This window comes from Schistocerca piceifrons, chromosome 7, assembly GCF_021461385.2.
Source record: "Schistocerca piceifrons isolate TAMUIC-IGC-003096 chromosome 7, iqSchPice1.1, whole genome shotgun sequence".
NCBI lineage: Eukaryota > Metazoa > Arthropoda > Insecta > Orthoptera > Acrididae > Schistocerca > Schistocerca piceifrons.
Window position 1 is genome coordinate 555519886 of NC_060144.1, and position 15079 is coordinate 555534964.

Genomic DNA, 15079 nt, shown 5'->3' on the forward strand with positions numbered 1-15079 from the left:
GCTTATAAAAGTAAGGTTAAATGTGCAGTATTGGGAGGAGAAGAGGGGTTGGGGCGTCTGTCATCTAAATCTGTAAACATTTAAATGTGACCAGTTTGTGACTTTGAAACAACAACAAAAACCACAGTTCCACTGTTTAAAAAATAGTTACAGTTCATTACATTTCAGTGAAAAATCCAGTGGAGAGTTTGTGTTGGCGAGGATAGATCACTACTCACGAAATAGGAAAATAGGAATGGCGCTGAGCTGTGCGTAGGTTCTGAGAAAGGATAATGAACTGAAAGGGGGGGGGGGAGGGGTAGTATAGTGTTAACACTGAAGAAAATCCAGCAGTTCATCATTGTTTCTGTGTCTCATTTCTATTAGATGAATTGTTTTCTCTCCTTGTATACATAGTTGTATTTGATTTGATCATTTTGTGTAATTATTGCAGATGGTCATTTTATTAATTTTAATGAGTTTTTGATTATGATTGTGTAAGATTCCTTGAATCTATGTGTGTTGTTCAATTATCATGTATTAACTGTCACCTGTAAAACAATGCGTATTTTGGGCATTCTTTCTGTTACAAAGGTGAGTCTGTCAGCACTATCTTCGATAACATCACTGAAGAAGTTATGCAATCATCCTGACTTGGTGCTTGACAAAATACAGTCTCAAAGTGAAGGTTTTGAAAAAGCATTTGAGCATATGCCAGCAAAGTATGACGGACGGACTGTAATGCCAGAGTTGTCTGGCAAGCTGATGCTTCTGGATTGTCTTTTAGCTGTTGTGAAGACAACAACTAATGACAAAGTGGTTCTGGTATCCAACTACACACAGACATTAGATGTGTTCGAGAAGCTATGCCGGCTCCGCAATTATCCGTATGTTCGTCTTGATGGGACCATGACAATCAAGAAACGAGCAAAGGTGAGTAAACAGATTTTATTTATGTTCTTATACATATACTTCCATATACAGGGTGTCCCACCACCAATATCTCTGGAACCACAGTAGATATTGACAAACGGCTTATGGCAGAGGCTCACGAAAGTAAATACTCTGAGACATTCTAAACCACATGTAAATATTTCTTTCAACACTTTTTTTTGGGCACCCCATATTATCCCATACACAATCAATAACATGTGTAATCACAATAATAATGGCACTGGTTGCATTGCAATACCTCAATTACATCTTGAGAAATTGGAATGTGAAGTTGACGCATGAAGTGCACTGCTATTGCACTTCCTACGATGCAAGCATGACCCACATGTTGCTTGTAATTGCGATGTGGTTGACGCACATATTCTTACTTTCATGTTATCACGAGGGTCGAAAGTAATAATAGGGATTCCTGCCACAAACATTGATATGTACATAATGGTGTCCCTCATGCATGTTGTATTTATCTATGTACAGACTATCAGTTCTAGACATTTGACATGGTATGGAAATGGTTGATATGATATCACTGTATGGAGAATGTCACCAAAATGGTACATGTGCCAGCCCAGTGCTATCCTAATAGACATAATCTGACGTGCCCTGCCTTCATGAATACCGTTAAAGGTCTTCGCATCACAGGGCAGTTGTCTCCAAAAACCCGGATCCAAACCAGAGGTGTAACACATGAAGCAGCAGAGGTGGCTGTTCTGTTGGTCGCTGCAATAAAACCTCTTGCAAGTATTTGTGAAATGGAGATATGGATGGGAATGGTTCGAACAAGTATGATGCATATTGTGTGCAGGTATAGATACCACTCATATCACATTGCGCTACATTAAGGTCTCCATGGCAACGGCATTCAGTTGTCTGGAATATTGTCAATGAGTTCTGCAGTAAGGCCATGACTTTATGCGTAGGGTACTGTTTAACGTTGAGGCCACATTTACAAACAATGGGAACATCAACTTACACAATATGCACTAATGGCGACCAGAAAACCCACACTGGATTCACCAGGTTGAACATCATTGTCAGTGGAGTGTCATCACATCATTGGCCTATATTTCATTGATGGCACTCTTTAACAGAAGACAGTATGAGCTGTTCCCCAGATGTACCTTATCTGGACTGATGAAAGACCTACCCCTTCATTTGCATCAAACAGTGTTGTATCAACACCGTGAGTCCCCTGCGTATAATACCTTGATGGCACAACAGTTGCTAAACCAACAATTCCCTCATCGATGGATTGGACAAAGCAGTCCCATTCAGGTAGTTCCAACACAGTTGCCAGACCTCACCCTCATGGACTATTTCTCTGGGAACATGTGAAAGATGTAGTGTATCAGCAGGTCCCAACAACAATGGCCAACATGAAAGCCTGCATTTCTGCTGCATGCGCTGCAATGACACCACAAATACTGACAGCTGTAAGTGGATCCATGATGGAGAGTGCACTGCGATTTTACCAAGCAAATGGTGATCTCTTCGAGCATACGTTGTAGCGTTTAGGCTACGAGATGTGATTGCACACCAGCGTACATTTTGTGTGTTACAGAGGAGATGTATGTTTGTTTTGTTGGTACTACTGTACATTTATGTATGCATTGCCCCAGATGCAATGGTCCAGTTGTGTCACAGTCATTAAAGAGTTCAGTGTCATGTCCTGTACGTGGCATGTACCGTTTTGTCATTGATGTACAACTACGTACAACTAGCATGTATCCCTCAATGGGACCCTTTGATAGCCATTGACTTTTTTTACACTGGCCAGTGGTTATCGGTATTTCGCTACTGTTATGCCCTTTGTAATACTGTCAAAAAGTCCTACTCCAAATCCCATGCCACTTTCCTTGATGTTGACCTCCATCTGTCCAATGGCCAGCTTCACACGTCCGTCCACATCAAACCCACCAACAAGCAACAGTACCTCCATTATGACAGCTGCCACCCATTCCACATCAAACGGTCCCTTCCCTACAGCCTAGGCCTTCGTGGCAAACGAATCTGCTCCAGTCCGGAATCCCTGAACCATTACACCAACAACCTGACAACAGCTTTCGCGTCCCGCAACTACCCTCCCGGCCTGGTACAGAAGCAAATAACCAGAGCCACTTCCTCATCCTCTCAAACCCAGAACCTCCCACAGAAGAACCACAAAAGTGCCCCACTTGTGACAGGATACTTTCCGGGACTGGATCAGACTCTGAATGTGGCTCTCCAGCAGGGATACAACTTCCTCAAATCCTGCCCTGAAATGAGATTCATCCTTCATGAAATCCTCCCCACTCCACCAAGAGTGTCTTTCCGTCAGCCACCTAACCTTCGTAACCTCTTAGTTCACCCCTATGAAATCCCAAAACCACCTTCCCTACCCTCTGGCTCCTACCCTTGTAACCGCCCCCGGTGTTAAACCTGTCCCATGCACCCTCCCACCACCATCTACTCCAGTCCTGTAACCTGGAAAGCACCCACGTGATTTACCAACTGGCCTGCCTACACTGTGACGCATTCTATGTGGGAATGACCAGCAACAAACTGTCCATTCGCATGAATGGACACAGGCAGACAGTGTTTGTTGGTAATGAGGATCACCCTGTGGCTAAACATGCCATGGTGCACGGCCAGCACATCTTGGCACAGTGTTACACCGTCCGGGTTATCTGGATACTTCCCACTAACACCAACCTATCCGAACTCCGGAGATGGGAACTTGCTCTTCAATATATCCTCTCTTCCGGTTATCCACCAGGCCTCAATCTCCGCTAATTTCGAGTTGCCGCCACTCATACCTCACCTGTCATTCAACAACATCTTTGCCTCTGCACTTCCGCCTCGACTGACATCTCTGCCCGAACTCTTTGCCTCTGTATATGTCTGCTTGTGTCTGTATATGTGTGGATGGATATGTGTGTGTGTGCGAGTGTATACCCGTCCTTTTTTCCCCCTAAGGTAAGTCTTTTCCGCTCCCGGGATTGGAATGACTCCTTACCCTCTCCCTTAAAACCCACATCCTTTCATCTTTCCTCTCCTTCCCTCTTTCCTGACGAAGCAACCGCTGGTTGTGAAAGCTAGAATTTTGTGTGTATGTTTGTGTTGGTTTGTGTGTCTATCGACGTGCCAGCGCTTTCGTTTGTTAGGTCGCACATCTTTGTTTTTAGATATATTTTTCCCACATGGAATGTTTCCCTCTATTATATATATATATCAGCTGAACAAAGTTATCCTCTTTGATAAAGAGCTTATTAGATGTACTGACTGGAAATGATAATGAAGACGAAAACTTCAGCAATTTCTTGGAAGGTAAAGACATTTACCTCATCCTATAACAAATGGAGAGTGGTTGCAAATGTATTCAGTTATGAAATAAAAAAAATTATAAGCCAACAATGAAGTTGATGGGAGTTGCATGTTACACTTGACACTGAAAAAAGCTTTCATGGTTGAACAGCAAACACATGCAGTACTACCACAGCACTGTGGCAACAATTTACCCACTAGACTAAAAACAGCAAAAGAGTTATATATGTAGATAAGGTCTAAGTAGTAAGCACATCAGATATAGTTATTGAAATGTATTTCTCAAAAATTTTTAAACATAAAACTTTCTACAGCTGCTTTAACAAATACTTTGCTATCTTTTATATATTTAGCAGCTGTCTTATTTCATCTCTTTCTAGTGACTCTACATTAATTAGAAGACTATTGTGCCCTTCGAATGCTGTGTGATTATGTAACAAATAATAATGTATTTACTGATTCAGGTGGTAGAGAAATTTAATGACCCGCTGAGTCCTGACTTCATATTTATGCTTAGTTCAAAAGCTGGAGGATGTGGGTTGAACTTAATTGGTGCAAATCGCTTGGTAATGTTTGACCCAGATTGGAATCCTGCAAACGACGACCAAGCTATGGCTCGTGTTTGGCGTGATGGGCAACGAAAGCAATGTTTTATATACAGGTATGTGCTACCTAGATAAGTATAAGAATTATAAATATGTCAAGAATCATATAAAATGTACTTTTTTTGTAAGTAATGAGAACTGTCATTGTTTACAAAGAAACTTATATAATTTATTTATTTCTGGATGTTTACCACTTACAAAAATTCACCACTTACAAAATATGAGACTGAAGATAACAAACTGGAGAAATGAAATATGAGCATCAGAAAATTAATAATCTATAACCATTAATGACAGTAATTACATTTTGATGAGATCTCTCATAAGCCGAAAGATGAACTGACGGTACATTAAATACAACTGAGTTGATAGCTTCTTTGCCTTATGAATTCATTAACCCAAGCAATAGCAGTGGGGGTACATTATGCCCACCTTTTGTAAATATTGTAATCTAGTCATAAACTAAAAATTTTGAAAAATATTTCTTTAATGAATTCTTCTACCAGATTCTATCATTGTTTTACGGTTTACAATTAAAATTAATCCAAAGATTGATGTAGATAGTGCAATGAACGTCTTATTCAATAAATAATAGCACTGAAAGATATTTCCAGGTTCTGAATCTTACTTGTATCTCTTGAAAACGCATGTTGTTAATAACAGTCAATTACAATTAACAGTTTTTTGTGTGCTCCTATTGGTGGTATACATTATTGAAAATGTTTTGGTATTACTAGGGTTAATGTTTATCAAAATTAACTACTGTGTGCCTATATTGTGGTTAATAATAAGACAGTTTCATTCTGACAACAATCAGTATTCGTGGTATGCAGCAGAGCAGTAATGTTATCTGGTTATTTGCCACTGCCTCCAAGTAGTTGTCAGGGGCAAGCACCTTGCGAAAATAAGCAACTCTTGGCTGGGTCTAGGTCTAGCAAATAACATTACGAGATTGGGAACTGGTCAGTCCTGTCTCAAAACATTTTCTAGCAACAAAAGTCTTTAGAAGTAGGAACAGGTGGACATTGGAGGATGCAGCAGGATAAATGTTTCAACATTTCACACCTCAAATCCCTCTGTTTTCCTCCTCCAGAAGCATCAGTGAGGGCAGGTGCATTCTTGTGATGAAAAAATTTCAATTCTAGGATCCCTTTTAATGTCATCTAGTTGTCCCAGGAGACTGATGTAGTGTTCACCAGTTATTTTGATCAATAAGATGACTTCCTTTTCTGCCTCAGAAAACACTGACCAGATCCTTTCAAGCCCATGAATGCAACTTCCCCACGTCTTACCCACAATAATAGATTTATGCACAGTCCAAACATACACTATGTGATAAAAAGTATCTGGATCCCCAAAATCATACTGTTTTCATATTAGGTGCATTGTGCTGCCACCTACTGCCAGGTACTCCATATCAGTAACCTCTCTAGTCATTAGACATCGTGAGAGAGCAGAATGGGGCACTTCGCAGAACTCACAGACTTTGAATGTGGTCAGGTGATTGGGTGTCATGTGTGTCATACGTCTGTATGCGAGATTTCCACACTCCTAAACATCCCTAGGTCCACTGTTTCCAATGTGATAGTGAAGTGGAAATGTAAAGGGACATGTACAGCGCAAGTGTACAAGTCGACCTCGTCTGTTGACTGACAGAGACCGCTGACAGTTGAATAGGCAGATATCTGTCCAGACCATCACACAGGAATTCCAAACTGCATCAGGATCCACTGCAAGTACTATGACAGTTTGGTGGAAGGTGAGAAAACTTTGATTTCATAGTCAAGTGGCTCCTCGTAAGCCTCACATCATGCCAGTAAATGCCAAACGATGTCTCACTTGGTGGCCATCTACCAGTGTGTGTAGTGCAAACAGTAAAATTTGGAGGTGGTGGTGTTACGGTGCGGTCATATTTTTCATGTAGGGGGCTTGCACCCCTTGGTTTTTTTTTGTGTAGCACTATCACAGCACAGGCCTACATTGATGTTTTAAGCACATTCTTGCTTCCCGCTGTTCAAGAGCAATTCGGGGATGGCAATTGCATCTTTCAACACGATCGAGCACCTGTTGATAATGCACGGCCTGTGGTGGAGTCGTTATATGACAATAACATCCCTGTAATGGACAGGCCTGCACAGAGTCCTGACCTGAATCCTGTAGAACACCTTTGGGATGTTTTGGAATGCTGACTTCATGCCAGGCCTCACCGACCGATATCGGTAGCTCTACGCAGTGCAGCACTCCGTGAAGAATGGGCTGCCATTCCCCAAGAAACCTTCCAGCATCTGATTGAATGTATGTCTGCAAGGGTGGAAGCTGCCATCAAGGCTGAGGGTGGGCAAACCCCAGCATTACCAATGGAGGGTGCCATGAACTTGTAAATCATTTTCAGCCAGGTGTCTGGATATTTTTGATCACATAGTGTTGCTGAGATACGTGTTTTTCATCTGCTTTTGGTTGGCACAAAGCTCTCTCAAATTTAAACTATTACAGATTGACTCATTCTTCATCTAACGTATGCTTTCTTCGAATAAGACATCACTAAAAAACACAAAATGTTATTGGACACATTCTAGATATCTTCATCTAAGGTTGCACTTTTGGGATGTTCTTCATGCGGATTTTCAGAATGAAAAATATGATCACATTTGAATTCAGTTCCTTTTTCATAACAGTTGGAAATGAAAGGGCAGACTCCTTATACACCTTCACAAGCCTTAGATGAACTTCCATAATGGATAAGCCATCTAAAACAAATCATTTTGATAAAAGCATAGTACTCCAAATTATTCAGCTGAAAGAAACACAACATGGTTACTTTTAAAAAACCACATAAAGAACACTATAATAAAAAGCAATACTTCACCCATGTTAACACTGCCTCTGTGCTAGGGTAAGAACTCTTCACTTTGCCTATAGGACTTAAGTTCTCTGCCACTGTTCATGGTGAAGGGAGTAAGTTTGCAACAAGTACTTTTAATAACTATCCCATATTTAGTCTTTGGAATCAAGATGGTGAAATGAACTACCAGTTCTGTCTGGTAGTGACAATCTCCTGCATATTGTATTGTTGCTCCCCTTTCAATGAAATTAAGTCATTTGTAACTCATATACTTATACAAAATGTTGTTCCCTTCGGTTTAACTATCCAGAGAGATTTACTTTCACCTTGGAAATTTTAGAGGCCAAGAATAATTTCCCACCTGCAAGAACACCGAAGGTACCATAATCCACATCAAATAAGTTATTGGAAAGTCCGTGGTGGAATATAAATAATCTAAGGAGCAACAGTAACAAGTCAACAAATTGTTGATATGTTGAGTCACTGTCAGGCTCATAAACAAGATGAGGAACCTTGTTAGTTTTCTCCTTCAGAGCCACAGAATACAAATACACACACATACACCTGCATGGCTACATTGACCCAGCTGACTACATTGATCCAGAACTGCAGCTCAGCGGATGTGCGGGGTTTGTGTCAGGTTAAGTGGGTGAGGGGAGAAAGGAGGTGGATGCAGGGTGTGAGAGCTAGAGAAGTGTGGCTGATGGCTGGGAAACAGAGGCAGTAGGCACCTGAAATAAGAATGTGGCTTGTTATGCCTCTAAAGAGCGGAAGTTGTCTGTGAAGCTCGCTGTGGATTGCGAGCAGAGGGGACATAAAATGTTGGGAGATGCAGATTATTCATATGAGAGCGTGAATGCAGAATGAATTAAATTAGGGTCATAAGATGAGAGGAGGTGGGTGTGGGGCAGGGGCTAACAGAGATCAAGGCCAGGAGGATTACAATATCAAAGTAAATGTTGCAAAGACAACTCCCATCCATGTAACACAGACAAGCTTGCTTTGGGACTGAACAGTCCAGATGACAGGTTGCGAAACAGACTTTGAAATCAGGCATGTTATGTTCAGCACTGTGCTTCACCACCAGGTGATCAACTTAGTTCTTGATTTCAGTTGGGCAGTGGCTGTTCATTCTGTTAGACAACTGGTTAGTGATATGCTCACATAAAAAAAAATTACATCATAGCATGACTGCTGTCACGTGTGTCCCTACCTTTGAAGTGATAGGATAGATTGGAGTCAGTTGTATGTATGGATGTATGTATGTATTTATTTATTGGACAGGTCTTGTGCTTGGGTGTTCTGCAGAGGTATGGGTTTGGGAATAAATGTAACATAAGGGTGGAACAGTATATTATTTAGTCTGGGTGAGTTGCAGTATACTGTATTTGCAGGGTTGTGGGTAGGATGTTACACATTTCCTGGCACAACACATAGTCAAAGCCCCAGCAAAGGATATGGTTAAGTTGTTCCTGTCAGAGATGATATTTGGTGGTGAGGGGATGCTGCTTCACAGTTTGCTACTAGGGTGGTCACAGAATTATGGTCGTATTTAGGTAAAGCCAGTCTGTGAAGGCCGTAGTATGATCTTCAGCATTCTAGGCAAGAGATTACTTATCACTGCAGAATCACATTCACAAGTAGATATTCTATATGGGAGAGACTTTTTAATGTGAGAAGGATGGCAGCAAGTAATGTTGAAAGTGGTCTTAATATGAAAAGTTTGGATGGAGCCACCAGGGGGTGGAGGTAAATGGTATGTGGCACTCCAGGCTTAGAATTACTGCATGAAGTGAGTGGAAGAGGTATTGAGGCCTTGGAGGATTGAGGGTAGTGCATCTTGGCCCTAGTTCCAAATCATGAATGTACCTGAACCAGACAAAAAGCTTGGGATTTTTATGTGAGTAGGAGGGTTTCTTCTCGATGGCCCATAAATAGGTTGACATAGAAGTAGTGGTTCTAGGCGCTAAAGTCTGGAGCCGAGCGACTGCTACGGTCGCAGGTTCGAATCCTGCCTCGGGCATGGATGTGTGTGCTGTCCTTAGGTTAGTTAGTTTGTTTTAAGTAGTTCTAAGTTCTAGGGGACTGATGACCTCAGAAGTTAAGTCCCATAGTGCTCAGAGCCATTTGAACCATTTTTTGGCATTGAAGTGTGCCATGCAGATTCTCGTGGATGTGCTGCAGATTTCTCACCCTTCACTCCAAGGATGAAGTAGTTACTCATATGGATGTAGTTTGTATGGTGTTCAAGGAAAGAGGTGGTGGGTTGGAGTCTGTAGAAAAGTGGGAGAGGGCATTTCCAGGGGCAGATGTGGACTCTGACCACAATCTATTGGTTATGAACTGTAGATTAAAACGGAAGAAAGTGCAAAAAGGTGGGAATTAGAGGAGATGGGACCTGGATAAACTGAAAGAACCAGAGGTTGTAGAGAGTTTCGGGGAGAGCATTAGGGAACGATTGATAAGAATGGGGGAAAGAAATACAGTAGAAGAGGAATGGGTAGTTTTTTGAGATAAAATAGTGCAGGCAGCAGAGGAGCAAGTAGGTAAAAAGACTAGGGCTAATAGAAATCCTTGGGTAACGGAAGAGTTATTGAATTTAACTGATGAAAGGAGAAAATACAAAAATGTAGTAAATGAAGCAGGCGAAGAGGAATACAAACGTCTCAAAAACGAGATCGACAGGAAGTGCAAAATGGCTAAGCAGGGAGGGCTAGAGGACAAATGTAAGGATGTAGAGGTGCATATCACTAGGAGTAAGATAGATACTGCCTACAGGAAAATTAAAGAGACCCTTGGAGAAAAGAGAACCACTTGCATGAATATCAAGAGCTCTGATGGGAACCCAGTTATAAGCAAAGAAGGGAAAGCAGAAAGGTGGAAAGAGTATATAGAGGGTCTATACAAGGGTGATGTTCTTTGGGACAATATTATGGAATGGAAGAGAATGTAGTTGAAGATGAAATAGGAGATATGATCCTGCATGAAGAGTTTGACAGAGCACTGAAAGATCTGAGTCGAAACAAGGCCCCGGGAGTAGACAACATTGCATTAGAACTACTGACAGCCTTGGGAGAGCCAGGCCTAACAAAACTCTACCGTCTAGTGAGCGAGATGTATGAGACAGGCGAAATACCCTCAGACTTCAAGAAGAATGTAATAATTCCAGTCCCAAAGAAAGCAGGTGTTGACAGATGTGAAAATTACCAAACTATCAGTTTAATAAGTCACGGCTGCAAAATACTAACACGAATTCTTTACAGACGAATGGAAAAACTGGTAGAAGCCGACCTTGGGGAAGATCAGTTTGGATTCAATAGAAATGTTGGAACTCGTGAGGCAATACTGACCCTACGACTTATCTTAGAAGAGACATTAAGGAAAGGCAAACCTACATTCCTAGCATCTGTAGACTTAGAGAAAGCTTTTGACAATGTTGACTGGAATACTCTCTTTCAAATTATGAAGGTGGCAGGGGTAAAATACAGGGAGCGAAAGGCTATTTACAATTTGTACAGAAACCAGATGGCAGTTGTAGGAGTCGAGGGGCATGAAAAGCAAGCAGTGGTTGGGAAGGGAGTGAGACAGGTTTGTAGCCTATCCCCGATGTTATTCAATCTGTATATTAAGCAAGCAGTAAGGGAAACAAAAGAAAAATGAGGAGTAGGAATTAAAATTCATGGAAAAGAAATAAAAACTTTTGAGGTTCGCCGATGACATTGTAATTCTGTCAGAGACAGCAAAGAACCTGGAAGAGCAGCTGAACGGAATGGACAGTGTCTTGAAAGGAGGATATAAGATGAACATCAAAAAAAGCAAAACAAGGATAATGAAATGTAGTCAAATTAAATGGAGTGATGCTGAGGGAATTAGATTAGGAAATGAGACACTTAAAGTAGTAAATGAGTTTTGCTATTTGGGGAGCAAAATAACTGATGATGGTCGAAGTAGAGAGGCTATAAAATGTAGACTGGCAATGGCAAGGAAAGTGTTTCTGAAGAGGAGAAATTTACTAACATCGAGTATAGATTTAAATGTCAGGAAGTCGTTTCTGAAAGTATTTGTATGGAGCGTAGCCATGTATGGAAATGAAGTGGGGACGATAAATAGTTTATACAAGAAGACAATAGAAGCTTTCAAAATGTGGTGCTACAGAAGAACCCTGAAGATTAGATGGGTAGATCACATAACTAATGAGGAAATATTGAATAGAATTGGAGAGAAGAGAAATTTGTGGTGCAACTTGACTAGAAGAAGGGATTGGTTGGTAGGGCATATTCTGAGGCATCAAGGGATCACCAATTTAGTATTGGAGGGCAGTGTGGAGGGTAAAAATGGAAGAGGGAGACCAAGAGGTGAATACACTAAACAGATTCAGATGGATTTAGGTTGCAGTAGGTACTGGGAGATGAAGCAGCTTGCACACGATAGATTAGCATAGAGAGCTGCATCAAACCAGTCTCTGGACTGAAGACCACAATATCAACATCATCAACAACAACAAGGAAAAGGAAGCACTTGTAAATTAGTTGTGTATTTTCAGAAGTGCCTGTAGATTGTACATGAGTTTCTGGATTTGATTTAGCTTCATTTGTTTGCTTTTCCATAGAACTTGGCATTCCTCAGTAATACTAAGCAAAGAAACCACTATGAACTGCCTGACATAAGACGTTTCTCAGTGATCTCTTAGGATTTCACATGATGGTTGAAAATATTGCTCACTGTCATCTTCTCTAATCCTATCTCTTACATAAGTGGAGTTATGTAAAACACAATGGATTGTTACAATATTGATTGCAGAACTGATTTGTATACCTAGTGAACAATAAATAATCCATCATTTACTAGGTAAAATCTCTAAAGTAAGTTTGGTGAATCATTGAGTATGGTTTAAGCTAAAATTGAACTTATTATATAAAGGATTTGAAATATTTTCAGAATATGGATGCATCAGATATTCTAAAAGGGGAAAAGCCTCAGCTGAGGCTGGGGCCGCAATGAATACATACAGCTATGTGTAGCTCTCGCTGTAGAAACTGGAGAGTTATTTTCAGTCCCTCTTCGTACAGTTCAAAAATTGAAGAATCACCTGAACTTTCGACAAATCCTCAACACCAACAAAAATTAATTTGTAATCTGTGTCACAAACAGCAAGCAATGCAGTTGAATAATATGTTTTGTAATTATAGTGCCGCAAATCACTATGAAGTGGCTGGCTGATACTTACTTGCTTTCTACTTTACTGCACCTGTACAGATTCAGGACTTGTGTGCACATGTCAAATGTTTTTCCATTTTATATCTGTAGGATCCTGTAACCATACATGAGTCACTTCCGTCAATATGGCGTAACAAACTTGCCATATTGTAGTGCAAACAGCATTCCTCCCAATTTTAAAATAGTGCCAAAAATCACAAAATCTGCATCCTAAAACTAGATTCCTGGAAGGAAGAAGTGTTTCCATTACTTGCAGTTGCAACTTGAGAGAAAAAGGCAATTAAAAAATAAACAAAATTGTGCAACCACTCCAAGAAAAATGTTTATATTTCTCGAACAACTCCTTTTTCTTAAGACGTCAACAGAAAGTGGCACAATTGCGTCCAATATTGTGTGTCCTACTAAACCACTAACTGTAAAAATACCAGTTTTCAACTCATTGTACTCACAAACCAAAAAATATCTACACACTGAGAATGAAATTGGTGTTGAAGTAGAATCCCACTTAAAGTCAAGAGACAAGAGAGAGTACTATGAATCAGACAAGCTGTTCCTAATGTCCGTCTGGACAATTTTCAGAAGATATAATATTATTCCATGCCCAATGATAAAATACAAATGATAAAACTGATCCAGCCGGAGTATTGTGCTATGCTCTGAGATATTAATTTGCAAGATTTTGAGAGCTTTGGTGTATATATTTAAAAAAAAAAAAAAAAAAAAAAACTGAAATGTTTCAGTTGCCTGAGACTGCAGTTGAGTATGCGAGTTGTGTTTGCATGAGAGAGAGAGAGAGAGAGAGAGAGAGAGAGAGAGAGAGAGAATGTGTGTTGTTGACAAAGGCCAATGGCCGAAAGCTTTAATTGTGAGAGTCTTTTTGTTGTGCCTATCTGCGACTTAGCATCTCCACTATATAGTGAGTAGCAACTTTCCTTCTCATAATATTGTTACATTCCATCCTGGATTTTCCACTGTTTGAAATATTTTATATTATACACACATTCATTCTTCATTGTAGTGGATGGTGAAACTGCAAATAGTAATAACAATATATAAAATAGCCTCAGGCTGCAGTTCTGGTGTTAAAAGTTTTATTGAATAATCAATTTCACCTTAGTACACATCTGATCGATGGTTATATTTTAATTCCCAGATCACAACAAGCAGTCAACTGAAGTATTGATGGGCACTGGTGTAATGTCACTTGCATGATGCGGACATAGGGTGTAGTTACTGGTATTTCAGTTGACAACTTGCTGATATGGGAATTTGAGATGTGACTGTCGATTAGATATGTACTAAGGTATATCTGAAGATGAGATGTAGTGTCTCGATATTGAACATGCAATAAAACTTGCAACACTATAACAACAGCCTAAGACTACTTTATTAATTGTTATTATTTTATGTTATATATTTTTTAAATATGTGTTTTCACAATAAGAAAAGAACTGAATTTTTTGGAAACTTCTCTATACTTGCATAATGGCACTATCAAAGTCTAGTTCATATCTTTGGTACTTTTGCTTTGCGGCTGCAGAAAGCTAGTAAAACTATTTGTAAATACATACCTTAAAGTGATTTTTCTTTTCATGGGTATGCCCTAACAAAAACTTGCCTCCATTACTTCTATTTAATCTCTTATAACTGATCAAAGCATTCTACCTATGCGCTTGAAATAATTGCAGAGAAGACAAAAAGCACCTTTTATGGTACATCTCAGGAGTATGCATCCAGTATCGACAGTGTTGTTTTTTACTTTTTTGTGATCTTGGAGGTACTGTCTTTTCAGCCTCCATTTTAAAACTAACAGCATTTGTTTTGCATATAGTAGTATGTAATATGTTGTGTATGAAGTTGCATGCGACTTCTTACATCAGTGTAGACAAATTAATTCTCAGATAATGTCAAAATATATTAAAGCCAGATTAATCTGTTGGAAAAGGCAAATGTTTATTGCTGACTTGATGAGATGCTGTTCATCCAAGAAGCATGACCACATCACACTGGCTTTCTGAGAAAAAGGAAACAGCAGGACTGCTTAATGCAAAAACTAGAAATTTGCAGCAACATACACAGAAAACATCTGTAAATAACGGTATATTGTCAATGTGTGGTTATCATGCTCCTCACTGGAGAGGCACAGTAATGCATTAGTGGGAGGAACAGTGGCAGGGAATGA

General features: G+C 40.0%; 1 protein-coding gene and 1 long non-coding RNA gene across 2 annotated transcripts in view; one reads left to right on the forward strand and one right to left on the reverse strand.

The window, feature by feature from the left end:
• Positions 1-15079, forward strand: part of LOC124804622 (DNA repair and recombination protein RAD54-like) — a 40389-nt gene that overhangs the window by 9612 nt on the left and 15698 nt on the right. Inside the window, exons 2-3 of the mRNA XM_047264828.1 lie at positions 574-912; positions 4698-4894. Of these exons, the coding sequence (XP_047120784.1) occupies positions 574-912; positions 4698-4894 (536 nt within the window). The remainder of the gene's footprint in view (positions 1-573; positions 913-4697; positions 4895-15079) is intronic.
• Positions 7168-15079, reverse strand: part of LOC124804624 — a 55922-nt gene continuing 48010 nt past the window's right edge. Inside the window, exons 3-4 of the long non-coding RNA XR_007017356.1 lie at positions 12908-13121; positions 7168-7585 (exon numbers count right to left, since the gene is read on the reverse strand). This is a non-coding gene — a long non-coding RNA (uncharacterized LOC124804624). The remainder of the gene's footprint in view (positions 7586-12907; positions 13122-15079) is intronic.